Source organism: Toxorhynchites rutilus, chromosome 1 (assembly GCF_029784135.1).
Source record: "Toxorhynchites rutilus septentrionalis strain SRP chromosome 1, ASM2978413v1, whole genome shotgun sequence".
NCBI lineage: Eukaryota > Metazoa > Arthropoda > Insecta > Diptera > Culicidae > Toxorhynchites > Toxorhynchites rutilus.
The window spans coordinates 87,601,014-87,625,354 of record NC_073744.1 but is presented as its reverse complement, the minus strand read 5'-3'; the positions used below and the strand labels follow the sequence as shown (position 1 = coordinate 87,625,354).

At 40.2% G+C, this 24,341-nt stretch overlaps 2 protein-coding genes across 3 annotated transcripts in view; one reads left to right on the top strand and one right to left on the bottom strand.

The window, feature by feature from the left end:
- LOC129762666 (FAST kinase domain-containing protein 4) overlaps positions 1 to 8,089 on the top strand; it is a 29,893-nt gene extending 21,804 nt beyond the window's left edge. For both annotated transcript variants that reach the window (XM_055761147.1, XM_055761146.1), the window contains exons 5-6: positions 7,683 to 7,752; positions 7,817 to 8,089. In XM_055761147.1, coding sequence (XP_055617122.1) covers positions 7,683 to 7,752; positions 7,817 to 8,030 — 284 coding nt within the window. In that variant the 3' untranslated portion in view covers positions 8,031 to 8,089. The remainder of the gene's footprint in view (positions 1 to 7,682; positions 7,753 to 7,816) is intronic.
- Positions 8,090 to 10,428: 2,339 nt separating this feature from the next.
- LOC129762665 (IQ and ubiquitin-like domain-containing protein) lies at positions 10,429 to 18,000 on the bottom strand. Its single transcript, XM_055761144.1, has 8 exons — positions 17,572 to 18,000; positions 17,373 to 17,512; positions 17,240 to 17,302; positions 16,479 to 16,746; positions 11,477 to 11,823; positions 11,253 to 11,416; positions 11,058 to 11,193; positions 10,429 to 10,996 (listed from the first exon to the last, which is right to left on the bottom strand). Exons 1-8 carry the CDS (start codon positions 17,943 to 17,945, stop codon positions 10,452 to 10,454), a joined length of 2,037 nt encoding a protein of 678 aa, XP_055617119.1. The 5' UTR covers positions 17,946 to 18,000; the 3' UTR covers positions 10,429 to 10,451.
- Positions 18,001 to 24,341: the final 6,341 nt, after the last annotated feature.

Sequence of the window (24,341 nt, the reverse complement as noted above, 5' to 3'; positions counted from 1 at the left end):
GAACAGTGATTGGACATGAGTCGGGAGAAGGTGCGAATAAAGTCCCGACTCAAGTCCAGACTTTTGAACCACGGTTTGAGGCTAACCTTAGGGATAATCGAGTGAAACCACCGGCCCAATTCATCTTCGTTCCATTTGCGTTGCCAGTTAGCGATGGTATTTTTACGGACTAAAGAAAAAAATTCATTGAAGGCGATTTGACGCTGGTAAATGTCGCCTTCAATCGCACCTACCTTTGCTAATGAGTCAGCCCTCTCATTACCCGGAATTGAGCAATGTGAAGGGACCCAGACAAAGGTAATGACATAACAGCGTCTGGATAAAGCACTCAAAATTTCTCGTATTCTCTCAAGGAAGTACGGCGAGTGCTTTTCCGACCTCACTGAACGGATAGCTTCGACAGAGCCGTTACAATGTAATAGTGTTCAACAGGTCGTGAGGCGACGCTGTCCAGCGCCCAGTATATCGCTGCCAATTCAGCAATATACACTGAGCAAGGATTCTGAAGACTGTGGGAGGTGCTAAAAATTTCGTTGAACACTCCAAATCCTGTGGACTCATTTATAGTGGACCCATCAGTAAAGTACATATTATCACAATTGATACCCCTATATTTTTCATCGAAGATCGTTGGAGCGATCCTCGATCGTTGGTAATCTGAATATCCATGGATATCTTGCTTCATGGACAGATCAAAATGCACAGAGGAATTGATGTAGTCAGGGAAACAAACACGGTTGGGAATATACGAAGAAGGATCAACCTGCATGGAGATGAATTCATGATATGAACTCATGAATCCGGAGTGAAAATTTAGCTCGATCAGCTGCTCAAAATTCCCGATCACCAATGGGTTCATAACCTTACACCGGATGAGGAACCGAAGAGATAATAAATTGAAGCGATCTTTTAGTGGGAGTAGGCCTGCCAAAACCTCGAGACTCATGGTATGCGTTGAGGGCATACATCCCAACGCAATACGGAGACAAAGATACTGAATTCGCTCGAGTTTAATGAGGTGTGTTTTGGCAGCTGATTGAAAACAGAAACTGCCATACTCCATCACTGAGAGAATAGTTGTTCGATACAACATTATAAGATCTTCGGGATGGGCTCCCCACCAGGTGCCGGTAATTGTACGGAGAAAGTTTATTCTTTGTTGACATTTTTTACTCAGATACCTAATATGGACCCCCCAAGTACATTTGGAGTCGAACCAGACCCCAAGATACTTGAATGACATAGCATGAGTGATCGGCTTACCCAAAAGTTGAAGCTTTGGTTTTGCTGGTCTATGCTTCCTAGAAAAAACCACCATCTCTGTTTTCTCCGTGGAGAATTCGATCCCTAGCCCAATGGCCCAGGTTGAAAAATTGTTCAAAGTATCTTGTAAGGGTCCTTGCAGGTCGGATTCGTTTGATCCTACGACAGACACCACTCCATCATCTGCAAGTTGTCTTAGGCTGCAATTTTGTGTAAGGCAATTGTCGATGTCGCTTACATAGAAGTTGTACAAAAGGGGGCTTAAACATGAGCCCTGGGGGAGGCCCATGTAAGAGAACCGACTTACTGCCGAATCTCCGTGAGAAAAGTTCAAATGTTTCTCACAAAGCAAGTTATATAACATATTATTCAATAGAGGCGGCAGACCCCGAGAGTGTAATTTGTCTGACAAAACCTCTATTGAAACAGAATCAAAGGCCCCCTTTATGTCCAAGAATACTGAAGCCATTTGTTTTTTTTCGGCGTAAGCCATTTGAATTTCTGAAGAAAGCAACGCAAGACAATCATTCGTCCCCTTGCCCCTGCGGAACCCATATTGTGTATCTGAGAGTAAGGCATTCGTTTCAACCCAACGATCAAGGCGAAACAAGATCATTTTCTCCAACAATTTCCGTATACAAGACAGCATTGCTATTGGGCGGTACGAATTGAAGTCGGACGCGGGTTTTCCGGGTTTTTGAATAGCTATAACTCGTACTTGTCTCCAATCATCCGGAACAACATTATGCTCCAGAAACTTATTGAATAAATTCAACAAGCGATGTTTGGCCACATCGGGGAGGTTTTTTAACAAGTTGAACTTAATTCTATCCGATCCTGGAGCCGAATTGTTACTTGAAAGGAGAGCAAGAGAGAATTCTACCATCGAAAACTCGGAATCAAGATCGCACCTATCTTGTGGTATATCTCGAACAATTCTTTGCACGGGAGCGAAATCGGGACAAACCTTTCGCGCAAAATTAAAAATCCATCGATGTGAATGTTCCTCGCTTTCATTCGATGAAGAGCGATTTCTCATGTTTCGAGCCACTTTCCATAATTTTTTCATTGACGTTTCTCGTGACAAACCTCCCACGAAATTTCGCCAATAAGCACGTTTTTTACCTTTGATCAAGTTTTTAAATTGATTTTCAAGGTCTAAATACGTTTGAAAATTGTCAATGGTTCCTCGTTTCCGAAAAGCTTTAAATGCATTCGATTTTTCTACATAAAGCTTTGAACATTGGCTATCCCACCATGGATTGGGAGGCCTTCGGTGAATGGTGGAACCTGGGATGGGTTTCGTTTGAGCGCGAACCGCGCTGTCATGGATCAAACGAGAAAGGAAGTTATACTCCTCCAATGGAGGTAAACCATCTCTGGAATTGATGGCTAGAGTAATCGCGTCCGCATATTTTTTCCAGTCAATGTGTCTTGTGAGGTCATATGCCATGTTTATAGATTCAGAAGAATTCGACCCAATGGTGATGGAAATTTTGATTGGCAAGTGATCACTACCGTTGGGATCCTGGATTACATTCCACTTGCAATCTAACGATAGTGAATTCGAGCAAAGCGAGAGGTCAAGAGCACTTGGGTTAGCAGGAGGTTTAGGCACACGTGTTGTTTCCCCAGTGTTCAAAACGGTCATATTGAAGCTGTTACAAAGGTCATATATCAACAATGAACGATTGTCGTCGTACTGTTCCCCCCAGGCAGTTCCGTGAGAGTTGAAGTCTCCCAAGATCAATCGTGGCTCAGGAAGGAGAGAGCACATGTCAACAAGTTGTTTGCGGCTAACCGCAGCTCTCGGAGGCCAATACAAGCTGACAATACAGAGGTCTTTGCCTTTAATGTTTGCATGACAAGCAACAGCTTCGATCCCTCCAATAGGTGGAAGGTCAATTCGGAAAAATGAGTGGCACTTATTGATCCCCAATAGCACCCCTCCGTATCTGTCATCACGGTCCAAGCGTATAATATTAAAATCGTGGAAAGAGAGATCATCTCGCGAAGAAAGCCAAGTTTCGGACAGAGCAAAAACATCACAATTGAACTTATGAATTAAAAATTTGAATGCATCCAATTTAGGGATAAGACTACGACAATTCCACTGTAAAACAGTGATATCTCCGACCTCTCTATTCAAATTAGACATCAAGAGAGATAATCATTGCAAGGAGGGGCCATGTTTGCATCAATTGTTGCAAAATTGTCTTTAGTACTGGAAGCATTGAGATGACAATGGTTCTGATGGAATCGGAAACATTAAAACACGTGAAGATTTGATCCACAAGGTCAGTCAACTTTATAAATCCCGATTGGGAAGTTGAGCTGGACGCAAAAAAAGGGACAGTTGGGGTTTTTGATGTCCCCTCGAGTGCTGGGTCGTTCGAAGGTGAACTATTCCCACGGAAGCCAGGAGGAACCTGATTTTGCTTGTCCGCTGCACTCGATATTTTAGGCAAGCTAACATGGGGTACCACCGATGGGACTTGTCGTTGAACTTTGGGAGTGGACACATTTTTGCGCCGGGAATTCCCTTTGAAAATAAACGGTGTGCCCTCGTTAGCTGTATCCGCTTCCAATTCGTCAACTGGCAGTGAAGCAAAGACATTGTTTGTTGGTAATGGTTGTTGTTGAGCCAGTGGGGAAGCGCCCTTTAAGATATCCGCGAAAGTGCGTTTCGAGCGTTCCTTCAAAGAGCGCTTTTGTTTATCCCAGCGACTCTTGTAAGTTTCACAAGCTGAGAGCACGTGTGGGGATCCCCCGCAATATGGACACTTATGCTCAGTCGCACTGCAGGATTTCCCCTCATGTTGCTCTCCGCATGTGGCACAGCGCTCCTTGTTGGCGCAATAAGCTGCTGTATGACCAACTGACTTGCATTTATTGCAAGTCATGGGCTTTGGCACGAAGAGTCGCACCGGCAGCCTCAATTTGTCCACCATAACGTAGTCAGGGAGGGCGGCACCAGCAAAAGTGACTCGAAACGAGTCGTACGGCGTAAATTTCTTTTCTACTCCTTCCTGGGTAACTTTTCCAAGTTGGCGACATTCCAAGATTTTGACTTCCATCGAAGGAAGCCTCTTGAACCTGCCAACTCCCATACTTTCTATAGTTTTGCACGTCAGACCCGTTTCAGATATAACGCCCCCAATTTCTACGTTATGGGAGGGAATAAAAACTCGATATTCGAGGATGAAATGCTTATCAGCAACAATATCGTTCGCGTCCTTTCGGTTAGTCACGACAACTCGCAGTTTGTTCGGTCTTACTTTGCAAATTTCCGAAACAGAGGTGTATCTTTTCAGATCTGTCATAATCTGTACGACCCTCAAGGCTTTACCATTAGGTTTGGGCCGGAAAAAAACAACCCAAGGACCAGCGTCAGGCGCATCGTCCGGATAAACCCTGACACGGGGAGCGGAAACAATAGGAGAGGAATTCGAGGACAAGGTTTGAGTGGGGACAGTAACATCAGAGGGGGGAAGGGATGTCGATGATTGGGTGGAAGTATTGGAGGAATCAGGGGAAAGGTTTGCAATCTTTTTTTTGGAGGGGGGCTTGGTAGTGTGAGTTGACTCGTCCCCAGAAGAAGAATCTTCGGGCATAGGAGTCCGTTTAAGGGACTTACTACACCCTGCTTGAGCAAGCGAGGGGGAGTCTGAAATGTCCATGTCTAGACCCCCACCCTCCTCCATTCTTAGAACGAACGATTATTATCTTTACAATTTTTTTATCTCACTTGTAAAAAAAAAAAAAACTTAAATAAAATAAAAATAATCACATAAATTTGTTGTTCCGATATGCGCTCTGTTACCCTATTAAGGGAGACACAAAAGTCACGCGCTACGGAGACAACACAATAGCAGAAGTTATTGTTGTACTCAACTGATTGTTGTTATTGTTGTCAACCACGTGTTGACGATGCCGTTATGGTTATTGATCCACTACAGACGCCGATCCAGACCACTGCAGAGGCGCTGCTTCCTCGGTTCTGGCTGCTTTGGGCACTTTGGGCACTAATTCACCACAGAACACACGAGAAAAAAAAACCAACTCGTTGGGGAGAAGAGAAAAAAAAAACTTCGAGAACAATGCTTGAGGAGTGATGAATAGCACATCCAGCTCCATCAAGTTGTTAGCGAGGAAATGATAGAAAACATTAAAATAAACTCTTTCACATGAATGTATTTTTCAATTCCCAGGGGAACTGGCAGATTATTTTTCAGCAACAATTGAATCTTTGCGGAATTTTCTCGATGCTGAATGGCATCCAAACGAAGAGTTCCGCGCGTGTATGTGTGTGTGTGTGGCGGCTGCTCCGATTTCTTCCCGGGGAACCGTTTGTGGCATCACTCTCCTCCTGATGGCCTAAGGTGCACAAACAGGCTCTTGGTGACACCGTTCATCCGCGCTTTCATGATAAACGAAGAGCTTCACCACAACAGCGACAACATGCTCCCATCGCTGTTCAATTACAACTGAGTGGATTTCCGAGCGGCGCTCGCTTATATACCGATTGGTGATTTCAATAGCCTGTTTTGAAGGCAATTTTTAGATTATTGAAACAAGTTTTAGGATCAAAAAGTAACAAGTATATAACGCGCAGACATTTTATCTTTCGAATGAAGTGTTTATCATACCATTTCCTTCAGTTGTTTAGGAGCTATTAACGCTCAAAATCTCGGTCTCCGGCGTAACGCTTTCGTTTTCGAAACTTTGATTTTACACCCCGGTATAGAAATGAAAGACGTAGTCCTACGTCAATACATACAAGTGTTTTCATTGCTCAAAATCTGTTTTTATGACCTTCTCAGGTCAGGAAAAATATCTATGTACTACGCACGAAGAATAACGAAATGCATGACCGGTCCGATAAGAATGTATATTTTTTTCAAATCTCATTTCGCCGAATAGTTGAGAGTTCGCATTTTTAGAATCATATCACTTACCGCGGTGAATCCTGATTTTTCTTAACCATTCTCACTAACAACTATCCCTTCTATGATAAACGTTAGGGAACCACGCTAGAGAGGCGACCCTTCTGGCCTTCGGGCGGCGAATATCGTACTAACATTCCTTCCCATCCCCTGGTGATTGTAAGGACGTGGCCGGCGTCGTTATTGACCATTTAAAGCTCGAATTACCGAAAATTGCACAACTAGAATGATTTGCTAGTCCCAAGCGTCATTCTGTGTGTTCTTTGGGCAATTTGGTAGGTTCAGGTCAATCACGGAGAGCAACTACGAATTGTACAGTCTACCCAAGCTCAAGCTCAAGCTCAAGTGGCGCAAAGCGGTCAAAGTTTGAGTTTTTTGAAAATCAAAAAATCACCCAAGGGAGGAGTACAGGATATCGGGGTTTTGGAAAAAAAATGTTGATACCAAATGTCTTAAAATTGCATGATACGTCGAGATCTAGTGTATAACTTTTGAACTACTAAACCGATACAGATGATCGACATATCAAATTAAAGCCAAAGCCAAAGTATAACGAAACTGTACAAATATTAATATTGGTGACTCGTGAACTGGACTGTCTGGACAAATCATTCCTTCCTACTCTGCCTGTCTATTGCTTCTTTCTTTGAATACACAACAAAAAATAAAACAAAACTAAACGACCCACAGACATACATGGCACTCACAGCCGTTACCAATTTTGAACTCTTCTCGTGCTCAGGATCGTTCAATTCTCAGAGTGGTTATAAAATTAGTGATGTAGTGTTGGGTGGATGATAGCATTCTAACATGTATTATGGACCGTCTCGCTTTAACGGATTACCACATGAAATTCGAATGATAACACGTCGTGATCACTTTAAAACTAAACTTCAAAATCGTCAAAAATACATGAATTCATGGTATAAAGAGCCACAACAATACAGTGAACTCTTATAATTACTGAGTTTTGTGTTTTTATTATTTAATATTTGCAAACGTCATTTCAAATTGGATACCTTAAGAGCCCCCGCAGACTGCAGACTGTTTTGTCGGTCTATAGTTTGGTCGGATTCTTAATCAGTACGGAGAGGTATGCATGTGCGCACATTACGCCGATTCAGTTGGGTCGGTTTTTGCACCAGAAGGCCGACACGACCGAACTGTTGGTTGACAGAAAGTCTGTAGTATGCGAGGGCTCTAAAAGAAATAATATTTTCACTGGGATCCAACTGTCAGTGTTCTAGTAATTTGCCGCTCGCTTCCATCCTACTAACATTTTTATTGTTTCGTTTTTTTCATATGGATGCTTCAATTGCCAAATCGAATAACTCCAGAAAACAAGATGTTGAGAAAAATGATAAAATATTATATGTTTAATTATTATTTATTATTCAATGGCTAAAAAGATTTTGTCATTTAGTAGTGTTAATACTTATTATTAAAGTGATTTTCTATTTTGAACGTTTACAGATGCTGAATGTGTGCTAGATTCAAAATGTTTACCACTGGCGGTTGATAAGGTACACCCGGGATCGAAAAGGTATTTTTTGTTTGTTTTGAGAGTTTTTTATTATGCATAACAATATGTTCAATTTCTAATTCAGGATGGCCCTCATGGTACACGATTATCATGATATGTGTCAAGGTCCGCACCCAGCGCTGAGTGGTGTTCAAGCTATTGCTTGTCGTTTACTTGAAGAAAAAGGCTATTGTGTTCTGTCTATTCCGTATAATGAATTCAACACAAGTGACAAACTGTTGAAACGGATCGAGTACTTGCAGAAAATGTTCAAATCTAGAGTTAGTGAAAAGGCGTAATTGTACGGTGGTTTATTTTATCATTGCTACAATAAAAAAACTAATTCGATATGTAAGTATTCTCCGATTTACAGTGTTCGATTTGTCGTGATATCACCTTCCACCGCTCCAACTACCTTGAGTTGGACTACCTGACAGTACGGAGCAACCATCACCCATGTGTCATTGTTCTCCCTCATTCAAATGAGAAATCATTCTCAATAGAACTCACTCGGTCGAAATCGCGTTGTATCCGTGTTCGCGAATGCCTTGTCTGATTGCAAGAGGGTGGCGCATATAAATTTTTCGTTGCCGAAGCTGAACGATTTCAATTATGAAATCAGGAAATTTCGTGTCGACCTATTGCTGTTGAAGAAAGGATTGAAGGACGTTGTCAAGAAGGAGAATCCCGCTGAGCCTGATGCTGCCTGGATTACCAACGACGGTAAGGCGCGTGCTCTGATCGGATTGTCCATTGAGGATAGCCAAATTTGCCACGTCATCTGTATAACAACAGCACGCGAAACGTGGGAGACGTTGCGAAAACATCACGCTCGTTCGAGGCTTTCACCAAAAATTCATGTCTTGCGACATTTTATCTGGATGCAGCTTCCGGAGCATGGGAATATGGCTGAGCATCTCAGCTCTCGAATCGTCTTTCGCGTCTGGGCGATCCACTGAAGGATTATTGGCTTTTGGCAATTATTTTATCTAGCCTGCACGAGTCATACGATGGGTTGATGAACGTCTTGGAAAGCCGACCAGAGGACGACTTGAATTTGAAGTTCGTCAAAGGGAAGCTGCTAGACGAGAGGAAGAAAGCGCGTAGAAGAAGGAAGTTCGTGTGGAGATGCGGAGCAAGCGTTCAAGGTTGGAGTGAAGCCAAAATAGCCCGAAAAGAGTTGCCACTATTGTGGCAAGGAAGGGCATTTCCGGCGGGACTAACGCAAGTTGGAATACGATCGACAAGCGTAGAAGACGGAAGAAATCAAAACTGCGAACAAATCTTCTAATCAGAAGGCGCATTTAGTTGTTGCAGGAGATAAATAAGAAGCGGATGAGGTGTATTTGACTGCTGGACCCGTACCGGTAGGTGGTTCTACGTTGTGGTTCCTTGACCAGGTGCCACCTCCTAAGTCCGACAACCACGAGGATCGACCTGGCCGATGGGAAGAAGATCTCTGCAACGTGGTTTGGTTCCACAAAATTTCATTCAACAAGCGGAGACGTCGTCGTAAAGCTGAAGCAGGTATACCACGTTTCTGCGCTGACGGGAAGCCTACTCTCAACGAGCAAACTGTGTGATGAGGGATGCAGCGTTATTTTCGATAAGGATGGTTGTCAAATAAACAAAGATGGCAGAGTTTTAATTACGGGACTTCGTAGTGGTAACTTTTATCAACTGAAACCTGGTGTACAGCGAGCACTGTTTGCGGTAAACGGACATTATAGTAACTGCATCCACGTGTGGCATCGGTGCCTGGGCCACAGAGACTACCAGACTGTGAAGAAGATTGTGCAGAACGATTCAGGCGTTGGTTTGGACTCGCGTGAGTGTACTATCGAGTCGGAATGTAGAGTATGCTATGAAAGGAAAATGGCCCGTTCGTCGTTCCCAAATAAAATATTAATAAATATTCAGGACTGAAGAAATTCCTGGCGTAGAGAAGAATATTATCGCAGCAGCCAGCTCCGTACAGTCCTCAACAAAACGGTACTGCCGAGAGGAAGAATCGCACTCTGGGCGAAATGATGCGACGTCTCTTGCCTGAGGCAGGATTAGTCAAGCAGTATTGGGGAGAAGCAGTGTCTACAGCCAATTTCCTTCAGAATCTTCTACCAACGTCGGCGGTTAGTGTCACGCCATTCGTAATTTGGTGGGTTAAGAAGCCGAACTATTCTTTTCTCCGTGTTTTCGAATCAGCGGCCTACGTCTACGCACCGAACGAAAAACGGCGGAAGCTTGATTACTAAGCCTGAAAATTAATCTTCATGGGTTACCCAGAGGACCGGAAGGCGTATAGATTGTTGGATCCGGACACGAACCGGGTGACAATCAGTAGGGACGCACGTTACCTTGAACTTGAAGCCTTGTCGTGTTCTGAAAAATCTGAATTGTTCCTAGTGATGCAGGAGGAGCTGGAATCTCATATTCAAAATGCCGGGTGGTAAGAAACCAATTGGAAGCAAGTGGAAATATAAAATAAAGCGAGAAACCAACGGGAAAGTGGTAAAGCATAAAGCACGACTCGTCGCGAAAGGTTGCGTTACTTTCTGTGTATTAGAGATAGGAAATTGTGTTACGTAGGGGGGGGGGAGGTGATCCAAAATCCGGATTTTAGCGTTACGTAATTTGTGCACGACGCCTAAGACGTGAATAAACTTTCTGTAGTAAAATACGTTTATTATTTTTCTCGTAATATCCGTTTTTGCCAAAATCGATTATGTTGTTTTCCCATCCAAACCGACCTGCCACCATGTTCCAGATTCAACAAACACGTGATCAATTTCGCGTAACTGTTTGAACGCAGACTTGGATAGCGCATGTTTATTTTTGATGTCTTTAATGATGTGTTCCTCATAGTAGTGATTGAGATGAACTATTTTTAAATGCGCTCTAGCTTCATTTTCTGTTAAGCATATACAGTTCCACGGCGACCAATCCTTGGCAATATTCCACCGGGGCAATCGTAGTTCAGGTCTATTTGTTTCATTGGATATTGCAGAATGACCATGCCAAATATTTTCCACTATGTGTTTTATGTCGTTGTCCTGTATAATAAAGGCGTATGATGACAAAGCGCCTCGTTTTTTCTCGTCTCGTCGAATTGAACGTAAAATGGACCGATAAATGGCTGTATCAATGGCTGGTCCGTGGAGGTCACTACACTTCTCGCAAATACTGGCCGAAGACTGTCGTGTGTCCAGAGGAAATTTCGCTATAGGCCGAACTTTTTTGCATTTTTTACAAAGTCGTGTATTGTTTTCTGCAAAAAGAGAAAGGTAAATATTGATAGTAAATCCCCATGATTGAGATATGAAACATACTCTTATCTATATCATTATCATCATGAGTTATAATGCCCATTAAGAGATTTAGCTGTCGTTTTCGAAGTAAATCCATTCTTGATCCGTCAACATTGCTTACCAACATTTGTTTCTCGCGTTGGAATAAGGTTTTCAACTAGTGGGTATTTGAAGTTGAATTATTGTTTGTGCACACATTTCAATGGTTTGTTTTACCTCGTCGGTGGCGGGATGGTTTTCTTTGGTTACCACCTGAGATAGGCGGTTAAGCACTGTGATACGTTCGTGGATCGTAGGCGTTTCTTCGGCAAGACTGCGATAATGGTCGGCTAAAAAGCGCGCTCGCTGATTGCGCATTGTGTCCATGTGAATAATTAAATCTACAAATAAAGCATTTTTTGTCGATCTCAAATGAGTTATTCTAGATTAGATATAATTACTGTTGTATCCAACCCATTTGATAGGGATACTGTTCTTTTTCAGGATTTGCTCATCACGAATTTTCTTCGTCTGCTGCTGTAATATCTGTCTCTGACGTTCGATACCATTCAACAGTTGAACTTCTTTATCCAATAACATGTTGAGTTCAGCGATCTTTGGAGCCCCAGAATACTTTTCACAAATTTCTTTCCTTTCGTTTTCTTTCCATAGTTGAACTTGAGCGTATAGAGCGTCAAAATCTTGTTTTGTTTTGGGAAATGTCTTCACAATACATTCCTTGCGATATTCTTTCTGACGTGACTTTATGCGTTTTGTTTCCCGTCTTTTTTGCTCCTTCTTAAGACGCCTAGAAAGTTTTTTTTTAATATGGAAGGTCTATTATTTCATATGTTCTATTCACGGAAGCGATATATGAAAAATTGTTATTTGGGGCGCATCAATAAATGGAAATCCTTGTTTATGGATTGTTTTCGATTAGCGAAAATTAATAATTTTTGAAAAATAATAGAATTGATTATTTTTCTCAAAAGTAAGTTGCAAAAAGCAACTAAGGTAATCAATGCACTACTATTACTATTACTATTAAAAACTAATTGGACGATAATTTCGTCAAATATGCTCCTTTCCATATACCACACAAAAAAAATCGCACAAGAACAGAAAACCGCACAAAAACAGGTTTTACTGTACTACTACAATGGCTTCCTTCCACCTTCACCTTAGGCTCGCACAGGAATTCTGCTCGCTCGGCTGCCTACTGTCTCGCTCATTTGTTGCAGCAGCTCCCAATACACAATGGTCCAGGAGATGCATTTAAGTGGAAATTAGCATTTAGAGCTCGACAGTTATTCTCTAGACAAAAAATGTCTTAGACAAAGTTGTTACTCATGATAGAGCGCTCGCTTTTATGTTGTTTTATGTTTTATGTATAGGGTGACCAAAATTTTCGATGAAATAAAAAATCTAATTTTTTTATCTTTATAGATAGAGGTTAACATAGTTCGACAATGTTGTAGTTCCAATTATTTGAGACATCTTTGTAGAACGAAGTTTTTCTCTATTTCTTGAAATAACCGATATAGCGCCTTTTTTCTAAGTTACGTTAAAGTCACCATGAAAAAAACTGTTCTTTTGCTCTAATTTTTATGTTTCAAATTTTACATGCAAACTGTCTTCGAAAGACTATTAGAGCTTACTGGTACAAACATTTTTCGATGCAGAACTTGTCAATATCTCAACTTTACTCAAAGTTATTGATATTACTTCACAAAAACATGCTCTCTTCATTTGTTTGTCATTCTTTCTGGGGCAAACGTAAATAAAGTTTATTGGCGGCATTTGAAAGAGCATATTTCACTATACATGTGGTTTTGTGGTTTTCAAAACTATGTATTTTTTTGTGTTTGAGTAAATTGAAATTGAAGTCATGAGTTTTTGGATAAAAAACCATCAATAACATTGAGTAGGATTAAGATATAGACAAGTTCTGCATCGAAAAATGTTGGTATCAATAAGCTCTAAAAGTCGTACAAAGACAGTTTTGATGTAGGATTTGAAATATAAAAGTTAAAGCAGAAAAAACACGTTTTTTCATGGTCACCCTAATCAATTCACTTATCAGACTGTGTGGCGCTTCACTCACACGAGTCTTAGAATACATTTGAAAAAACAGGAAGTGGGTTATATCTATGGTATAACCGCAAGGGTGACGTAGGACTATCGTTGATTTAGAGATCATTTGTTTGAAGTTGAATCTGAATTCATTCTGAATGAATGAATATTTGGGGAACTTCGAAAACGAGAGCGTTACGTTGTAGGCACAAGGTTTTATGCATCCAATATTGGATACGGAAATATCCTACTGATGGGGAAGAATAATCTTCAGAAGCTATCCTGTTAATTGCGATTGATTGAAAAATCACAAAACCAAATGTATTTGGTCACAGTGTTACATGGATAGAAAACATTAAAATAAACTCTTTCACATGAATGTATTTTTAAATTCCCAGAGGAACTGGCAGATTATATTCAGTAACGATTAGATATTTCCACATTTTTCTCGATACTGGAAGCCCACCAGTGGTTAATGCTAACTCGATAACCACCTGTTAATAGCACTTGATTGAAATATATTTGGTCACAGTGTTACATGGTTAGAAAACATTCAAATAAACTCTTTCACATGAATGTATTTTTAAATTCCTAGAGGAACTGGCAGATTATTTTCCGGATCTTTCTCGATGCTGAATGGCATCCAAACGGAAAGAATTCCGCGCGTGTATGTGTGTGTGTGTAGCGGCTGCTTCGAGATCTTCCCGGGGAACCGTTTGTGGCATCACTCTCCTCCTGATGGATTCTCTTCTGGCCTAAGGTGCACAAACAGGCTCTTGGTGACACCGTTCATCCGCGCTTATGATAAATGAAGAGCTTCACCACAACAGCGACAACATGCTCCAGTCGCTGTTCAATTAGAACTGAGTGGATTTCCGAGCGGCGCTCGCTTATATACCGATTGGTGATTTCAATAGCCTGTTTTGAAAGCAAATTTAAGACTATTGAAACAAGTTTTTGGATCAGAAAGTAACAAGTATAGAACGCGTAGACATTTTATCTTTCGAATGAAGTGTTTATCATACCATTTCGTTCAGTTGTTTAAGAGCTATTAACACTCAAAATCTCGGTCTCCGGCGTAACGCTTTCGTTTTCGAAACTTTGATTTTACACCCCGGTATAGAAATGAAAGACGTAGTCCTACGTCAAAAATAACAATTCAATACTGAAGTAAAATGTACTAACGATGTGTTCCGATGAACAATTGCAAATATTAATTTATATAGAAGGTGTATGCAAGGAGTAAAATTCTGATCATGCGCGAGCGTAACATGAGCTAATTTACATGCGAATTGGGGCTCTTTTGGTATCAACAAGAGGCAGCCGTGGCAGTGTTCCGAGCTCCGCAATACCATTCTATTAACCAATGTTAAAGTTACTAAAACTTACATTATAGACCCATTAAACGTAAAAATAATAATTGTATTGATATCAACACAATTTTATTTAATTGATTTTCATGACATGAAACGCTATACTCAGGAATAACATTTTATTGAGTGGTTTTTATAGCTTTTTCGATGATGTTGTCTGGCATCAGTGTTGAAAAATATCGATGCTTTCACCAATACAAACAAAACCATTGCGGAAACTGAAAAATGAAAATTAACTTCCAGAGCACTAGCTTGAGTTCTCCAACGTTTTTCATTATACATTGCGACGGCAAATGAAAATTTAATATATTGTGAGTAATCGATTAGAGTTTGGTTGATATTACTTGATGGGAAGTGTGCGAAAACGATAATTTTCTTCGCACTTCACACAAAATTATTGATTATCGGCCGAGGGGTAAGGGAGGGAGATGAAAGAAGTAAGCGTCATTTGTGGCTTCCTTCACCCTTCGCCTTAAGGGAGATGTGCCACTCTCCACGGTCAAAGTTTGAGTTTTTGAAAATCGGAAAATCACTCAATGGTGGAGTAAAGGAAATCGTGGTTTTCAAAAAAATATATATATAGTTGATACCAAATGTCGTAAAATTGCGTGAAACGTCGAGATCTTCTCGAAAAAAATATTTTGTCAAAAATAGTTTTTTTTCGGGATACGAGGTCAGTCTTCTGTGTTCCACATTAAACACTGGGTACGAGACGAACAATGTTCTTCCTACTCTCACATTATTTTTTCGTACCCGTTGTTTAAAAGTGTGACATGTTTGTTTCATATGATGTTCAAACATGATGTTCAGTTTCTCTCGCATTTTCATCCCGAGCAACAGCACTATGTAGAGCAAAAGAAGCGAATTTGACACCACATCACCACCACTCACCACCACACGGTGTGTTGGTGTGTTGATATGAAAAAGGAAGGGATGCATTTATCATGACAATGGGGGTGCTTCATCTAAAATTTTGCGCAAAAAAATACTACTCTTAATCTGTTCTGACATAATAAGCGTCGATTGATATCAGAGTTCTTCACAATTAATATCATTGTTTAGACCACGCATCAATTTAGTTACCCACATAAAAATACCAAGAATAGGTGTGAACTTTCCTGAAACTGCATCTAAAACTATTTTTTTTAATTTATTTATTTGTCCAGTATTTGTATGACGTCGCCCGCTGTGCACTCGGTTCCCTTGACTTCCATTGGTAACATGCACGGAGAAAAAAAATTCATGGAAAGCTACCATCGATTCAGAGAATGTTTTTTTATTTTAAGAATTATTTATTCCCGTGCATGAAAAGAAACGAAACGAAAGCAATGAATACTGCGACATCGGATGGTATGTTTGTACATGATGTTCTTGAATTATAAACATCGTGTTTGTTTACTCATGTTTATGTTTGTGTATCATTGTTCGTGTTTGGAACAGACATTCAACACTAGCGAAAATCATGTTCGAGTTCAAACAAAAACATGGAATTTTCACATCGCGTGGACATGTGTAAGTGTTTTTTGGAAAACTGTACGAGACAAAACGTATGGTTTTATGTGCCAATAAAAATAGTTATCTCGATCTTTTTTCGATAAATATTAGCTCAATCGGACTTCATTTCCTAGGTGTCGCAAACGTGAAATTTTGAGTTTTTTGAAAACCCAAAAATCACCAGAAATTGGGGTTTCCAAAAATATATTTTTGATGCCAAATGGGGAACTTTTTAATGGGGTAACTTTTTGAAATTTTAGGGTCGGTTTTTTCTCCATACATTCTTTGGTACTCTACTGTAAACTGATCATTGTAACTCGAACGTCATCAATATATTCAAGAACATTACTAAGTGTCTTTACTTTCGTTTTTGGAAAAGTACACTCAAACGATTACGCAAGCTTCATACAGGCTTTTCATTGAAACAAGAACAACAATCCTACCCTTGAACATTTTTTATGTGTTAAATAGTGCCGTTCAGTGTTGCATCTGTGAAATCCCAGCTTCATTATATAATACGTACCTCCATTCTGCTGCACTGTTCTTTATCAATTTCTGCCACATATATCGGCGGAAGTTTCGTTGAATTAATGTGACTTTCCCAATCAAATCTATACGCTTTGTCATTTCCTCGTAGCTCTCGTAACTTTTGGGTTCTATTACTTTGTCAGTATATTTCGAAGAGTACGAATGCTCTGTTGCGTCTCCATAGTTAACAGTAGCACGACTGCGAAGTGTATCGATTTCTACGGCCTTTTCCTCGACCGTTTGAGTATCACGACTTCTAATTCCTGGAAAATTTTTGAATAATTTGAAACGATGTGAAATATCTATTTTCTGGATTCAGCACAGTACATTCAAGTTATTGTAATTTCAAGTAGCTTGTAGCTTGTGAATTGTTATATTTTTCAAGAGTTGTTCATTAGTTAATTCAATGTCCAATCAACGGTCTTAAAGATAGAATTTTGAATGAATTCAAGTTTTAATGTTCCATAAGGAAGTATCGAAGTAAGAAAAATACTAAAACATCAAACTAATGATCCTGTGGAGGCGATCTGGCGTAGTGATAACACCTCTCACGCAGAGATCACGAGTTGAATTCTCACTCCCGACACTCTTCCAAAAAAAATTGAAGTAAAAGTGACGAACCAGCCGAAATGTGTTGAAAGTCACTATAACAGAGAAACAAAACTAATGATCCGGGGAACTGTGAAAAATTCATGTTTTTTCACACAGCTACAATTGAATAAATTTGTTAGTTTACATGCTCAATACCATGCTTACCATGATATTTAATTCTTTCTAGCGGAGGTCCAGTTTGGGTAAATGCATCATGATATTCAATTTCTGGAAAAAAGCATTTTTTTTATCAATTCCATGGGAAGCATTCTAGAACGAAGGCACGTGAACAACTTACTTTTTATTTTATCTACGAAACCACCAAGAAATGGCTTTATGATAGCTTGATTCTCAATTTCAACTACCAGATCACGACTAGACGTTCCCTCGGCTAAACCGGGTATAGTTACTGTTATGATATCCGGCAGCGTAAAGTTGCTAAAATAATGAAAAAAAGCAAAACTTATTTTGCGCAGTTTTATTTTCAAATTCGTTACTTGTAATTGGTTTGAGGCTCCAAACGCACATTATTTTGCAGTGCATTCTCAGACAATTCCACATCTATATCAATGATGCCGTAGTTATTATCACAAATATTTAGCAAAAGATATTCATCCTCCAGCGGAGATGAGCTATTGGTTTGCTTCAGTATAAGAAACTTCGGAAGAATTTGAAACTTTTCGGATATATCAATTTTTACTTCTTGAATGGTGCAATTGTACGGATAAGCATAGGTTACTGTTTGGGACTTCGGTATACGAAATTTCACGGTGATATCTTGAAGCAGTGGACCAATGTCACGCTCATTTTCCCCACTAAAGTTGTTTGCTGGATTTTCCGAAAGTTTTACTGTTGGTATCCAGTTGGACATTTTTTGTTTTCAATTGTAATGACCGTTATGTTCACTCTACGAATTCTAACACCGTAATAGCGCTTGCTGCAACTGTGCACTGTATTGATTTTCGGGTTTGATACCTTAGTTACTGAATTCCGATCATAGCAACAGTTGTTCTAGACATTGAAGTGTTTCTCTGCCGGTATTTGTTTTATTGAAATAACTTCATTCGTGAACTTGCGTTCATTATTTTTAAAGAAATCAAATGTGATATCAATAGGAAAAGTCATATTTTACTTGGAAAATACAATATACCATATACCATAATGGGGCATAAACGTCTCAATTGTTGATCCACAGAATTTTGGTTATTTTCATACATTTAGAACCATGAACTCATCTACCATTCCACTAAATCACAAGTGAAACATTTGAAAAATGTTTCCCCGAATTAAGTGATACCTCAGACCCCTTAAGCCAAATTTTTCCGCCAAAACGAGTGTGAAGTTTGCTGCTATAAGCGGTTTTCATTATACGTTCAAAGCAATTTCGATAAGTTATCGCTGTTGTACGCGTGATTTTCCAAATCTGATAAATATGGAATGTAGCTTACAAAATGTTTAACCTAATGTAATCAATAACTCGAAATTTTAATTTTGCGACTTGGTCCGCTCTGACTTAACACCGACCATGTGTTCTTGCTAATGTAAGGATTATGTTCTTTGAAGTGCCTAATACTTGCCTGGTTTCTACGGCCTTATAAAGGGTTAAGCCTGGCAACCCTGGTGTATTGAACAGGAATCTGGATGATGGAAAATCAAAAGTCTGGATTTTTGTTGGCATTCATAATATATAATTGCGAATTTTATTGAACATTTTCACGAGAACGTCGTTTGAAGTTTGTGGAAGCGAACACGGTTTGCTGACGAGCAATGACAATGAAGTGTCTTTCTCTATGCAAAAGAAGAAGGAGTTTGATTTGAATTTGTCCACAAGGGCCCTTCTCAGGATTAGAACTGCAAAGTTTAAAGTTTTTATAATTCAACACAATCTATCAATCAAATCATTTTCATGTCTGATGGGTAAACATGGTTTACCAGTTATTTCTTCGTATCATATTGTAACCTTCGGTGAACCTTTTTTTGTTGGGGATGTAAAACCAGGTGCCTTTTGCGCCACTCTCCGAAGAGAAACCACCCGTCGCTTTTATTGCCCGGCTATGGTAGAGCCCCCTCAATCAAATGGTCCCGAACGGTTCAAGTTTTAGAGACTACCGCCTTCGAAGTGGTCTTCAGAGCCCTCTGCAAGCGAGTCTGTTCCAACCTTCGCCATGTTCAAACACTACCCTCAAAAGGGAACTACACATCTTTTATAGCATATATTTAAATTTAAATTGGATTTTTTTTCCTTTTTTTAACATATTTTGTTTTACCAAATCGAACCATTTGTGCTCCGAGAAGTTATAGCAAATGCTCCACTTGAAAACCTACTTTGGAAAAAAACTATCTTCAATTCAATTTCACAGGGTATATAGTGCTTTATCTTGTTTACTCCGGGTCAGATGTCGTGTAACTGCGACACGCAACCGAAATAGAGTTGTTTCCAGTTGGGTTATGTCAATGCAAGTAGAATTTGTTTTATTGATTAAAAAATGCAGGTGCTCCATCTAATGTTTTTGCTATGAAAAGTGCTCTGCCATAAAAAAAAATCTAAAAACCCCTGCACCAAACGTTACAACATATCGACGCATTATACTTAAATTTGATGGTTGCAGACTTGTGCACAAAACCACTTTCTTAGGTGATTTTTTGGGATACATTTTCTTAATTACGGAAATGTCTAAGGAAGTCGTGGTTAGAACTTTACCCCAAATAACCCCAAAACATGACTACTGTTTGTAGTAGAATAATGAAATCGATTGAATTATGAATTTAATGTAATTACCTTGAAATGTTGAATTATTTTCTTGCTATAAAAGCTGTAATTTAGGTCAACTCGATATATTAGGCTGTCAAAAAAGTCCTGCGGTATTTCCGCGAGGTGTCGTTGTAAGCGCGTAGTTCTAGTTGTATTCGTTGTATCGAGTCATACTATAGCTTTTTGAAAAGGTATTTTTGCGCGCTATAATATAGTCCTTGGCAGTGTTTTGTTTGGTTAAGTCGTTCGTGAGTTATAGTGTCGCAAATATGGAGCAAAATAAAGAGAAAATCTGACATATTTTACAGTACTACTATGACAAAGGCAAAAATGCATCTCAAGCTGCCAATAAAATTTGTGCAGTTTATGGACACGATACAGTTTCCATTTCCACCGCACAACGATGGTTTCAACGTTTTCGTTCTGGTGTAGAGGTCGTCGAAGATGCGCCACGCTCCGGAAGGCCTGTCGTCGAAAATTACGACAAAATCGCTGAATTAGCCGAGAAAGACCGGCATAGTAGCAGCCGTAGCATCGGCCAAGAGCTGGGGATAAGTCATCAAACCGTTATTAACCATTTGAAGAAGCCTGGATTCACAAAGAAGCTCGATGTATGAGTGCCACACACGTTGACGTAAAAAAAACATCTTTGACCGTATCGACGCATGTGAATCGCTGCTGAATCGCAACAAAATCGACCTGTTTCTGAAGCGGATGGTGACTGGCGATGAAAAGTGGGTCACTTACGACAACGTGAAGCGCAAACGATCGTGGTCGAAGCCCGCTGAAGCGGCTCAGACGGTGGCCAAGTCCTCATTAACGGCCAGGAAGGTTCTGCTGTGTGTTTGGTGGGATTGTCAAGGAATAATCTATTATGAGCTGCTTCCCTATGGCCAAACGCTCAATTCGGACCTGTACTGCCAACAACTGGACCGCTTGAAGGTAGCACTCATGAAGAAGAGGCCATCTTTGATAAACAGAGGCCTCATTGTCTTCCATCAGGACAACGCCAGGCTACACACTTCTTTGGTGACGCGCCAGAAGCTCCGGGAGCCCGGATGGGAGGTTCTTTTGCATCCGCCGTATAGTCCGGACCTTGCACCAAGTGACTACCACCTGTTTTTGTCCATGGCGAACGAGCTAGGTAGTCATAAGTTAGCCACAAAAGAGGCCTGTGAAAATTAGCTATCCGAGTTTAGCCAATAAGGAAGCGAGCTTCTATAACAGGGGTATTATGAAGTTGGCATCTCGTTGGGAACAAGTCATCGAACAAAACGGCGCATATTTCGCTTAAAACAGATGATTGTAACTAATTTTATGAACAAATGAAAATTAAAAAAAAAATACCGCAGGACTTTTTTGACAGCCTAATATATTCGTCACAAAACACGACAAGCATATATTCAGTTATTGGATGCTTTGGACTGTTCTTTGAACCTGTCGATACATGTTTAGGTTACTTTAAATATTTCAGTCGAATTTGTTCCATGTTCGATGTTTGACGTCGTTTGCCACTGTTATAATTGAAGAGTTGCAGAGAAAATAGTGTTTGTACAAATTTCAAACCAAACTTTATCTGTCAAAAAGTGCCAATTATACCTCTGGACAAACAGTGTACGGCTAAATTAAGGCTAGTGACTATTTCTTCGACAGATCCATTAATAAATAGATGTAAAATTGAATAAATATTAATTTAATTGTAAATATGTTAATACAAATTACTCACAAATACTGGAGTAGGCAATAAATTTTTGAAAAAAAAAAGAAATCAGTGTTATGTGATTTTTTTTTTTTTTTTATAAATCGTTTATTTTTACAGGCTCAGTTACATTAGTTTAAAGGAGCCGAATTCTTAAATGTATTTTTTTAAACTATACATATACAATTTTCATAACACTATGGTTAGTAAGGTGGAAAACCGATTACTCGCGGTTTACTCGAGTTTAGAAGGGTGACATTTTCTTTCAGGAAGGGGATGGGATATAAGGGAATTGTTACAATGTTGATGATCACACTCAATTCTTAAATCTATTCGTATATCTATTGTATATCTACATTTCAACTTATTTTATTGTTTATACCAAGGGGGGCAATCGCTCGCAATGGATGAAAAGGAGGGTATGAAGACATAGGGACAATCACACACGAAGATCGATAGTTTTAAGGAAAACATATATTTGGGTCATGTAATCAAGGTCTAACCGAGCCAACACATCTCTCACCGGCACATTGGGCTGTCTTCCTCGGGCCCGAAGGGAGTTTTCTGAATTCGATCTGGCGACAAGATACACCTCGCACGACCAAACAACAACTAAAACGATGTCGTGATAACCTTGACCACAGACGCAGAGATTGTTGCTGGCAAGATTGAAACGAAAGAGTAGCGCATCTAACGAACAGTGATTGGACATGAGTCGGGAGAAGGTGCGAATAAAGTCCCGACTCAAGTCCAGACTTTTGAACCACGGTTTGAGGCTAACCTTAGGGATACTCGAGTGAAACCACCGGCCCAATTCATCTTCATTCCACTTTCGTTGCCAGTTAGCGATGGTATTTTTGCGGACTAAAGAATAAAATTCATTGAAGGCGATTTGACGCTGATAAATATCGCCTTCAATTGCACCTACCTTTGCTAATGAGTCAGCCCTCTCATTACCCGGAATGGAGCAATGTGAAGGGACCCAGATAAAGGTAATGACAAAACAGCATCTGGATAAAGCACTCAAAATTTCTCGTATTCTCTCAAGGAAGTACGGCGAATGCTTTTCCGGCCTCACTGAACGGATAGCTTCGACAGAGCTAAGACTATCCGTTACAATGTAATAGTGTTCAACAGGTCGTGAGGCGACGCTGTCCAACGCCCAATGAATTGCTGCCAATTCAGCAATATACACTGAGCAAGGATTCTGAAGACTGTGTGAGGTGCTAAAAAATTCGTTGAACACTCCAAATCCTGTGGACTCATTTATAGTGGACCCATCAGTAAAGTACATATTATCACAATTGATACCCCCATACTTTTCATCGAAAATCGTTGGAGCGATCCTCGATCGTTGGTAATCTGAATATCCATGGATATCTTGCTTCATGGACTGATCAAATTGCACAGAGGAATTGATGTAGTCAGGGAAACAAACACGGTTGGGAATATACGAAGAAGGATCAACCTGCATGGAGATGAATTCATTATATGAACTCATGAATCCGGAGTGAAAATTTAACTCGATCAGCTGCTCAAAATTTCCGATCACCAATGGGTTCATGACCTTACACCGGATGAAGAACCGAAGAGATAATAAATTGAAGCGATCTTTTATTGGGAGTAGGCCTGCCAAAACCTCGAGACTCATGGTATGCGTTGAGGGCATACATCCCAACGCGATACGGAGACAAAGATACTGAATTCGCTCGAGTTTAATGAGGTGTGTTTTGGCAGCTGATTGAAAACAGAAACTGCCATACTCCATCACTGAGAGAATAGTTGTTCGATACAACATTATAAGATCTTCGGGATGGGCTCCCCACCAGGTGCCGGTAATTGTACGGAGAAAGTTTATTCTTTGTTGACATTTTTTACTCAGATACCTAATATGGACCCCACAAGTACATTTGGAGTCGAACCAGACCCCAATATACTTGAATGACATAGCATGAGTGATCGGTTTACCCAAAAGTTGAAGCTTTGGTTTTGCTGGTCTATGCTTCCTAGAAAAAACCACCATCTCTGTTTTCTCCGTGGAGAATTCGATCCCTAGCCCAATGGCCCAGGTTGAAAAATTGTTCAAAGTATCTTGTAAGGGTCTTTGCAGGTCGGATTCGTTTGATCCTACGACAGACACCACTCCATCATCTGCAAGTTGTCTTAGGCTGCAATTTTGTGTAAGGCAATTGTCGATGTCGCTTACATAGAAGTTGTACAAAAGGGGGCTTAAACATGAGCCCTGGGGGAGTCCCATGTAAGAGACAGAACTTACTGCCGAATCTCCGTGAGAAAAGTTCAAATGTTTCTCACAAAGCAAGTTATATAACATATTATTCAATAGAGGCGGCAGACCCCGAGAGTGTAATTTGTCCGACAAAACCTCTATTGAAACAGAATCGAAGGCCCCCTTTATGTCCAAGAATACTGAAGCCATTTGTTTTTTTTCGGCGTAAGCCATTTGAATTTCTGAAGAAAGCAACGCAAGACAATCATTCGTCCCCTTGCCCTTGCGGAATCCATATTGTGTATCTGAGAGTAGCCCATTCGTTTCAACCCATCGATCAAGGCGAAACAAGATCATTTTCTCCAACAATTTCCGTATACAAGACAGCATTGCTATTGGGCGGTACGAATTGAAGTCGGACGCGGGTTTTCCGGGTTTTTGAATAGCTATAACTCGTACTTGTCTCCAATCATCCGGAACAACATTATGCTCCAGAAACTTATTGAACAAAATCAACAAGCGATGTTTGGCCACATCGGGGAGGTTTTGACGTAGGATTACGTCTTTCGGGAACATATTGGGGTACAAA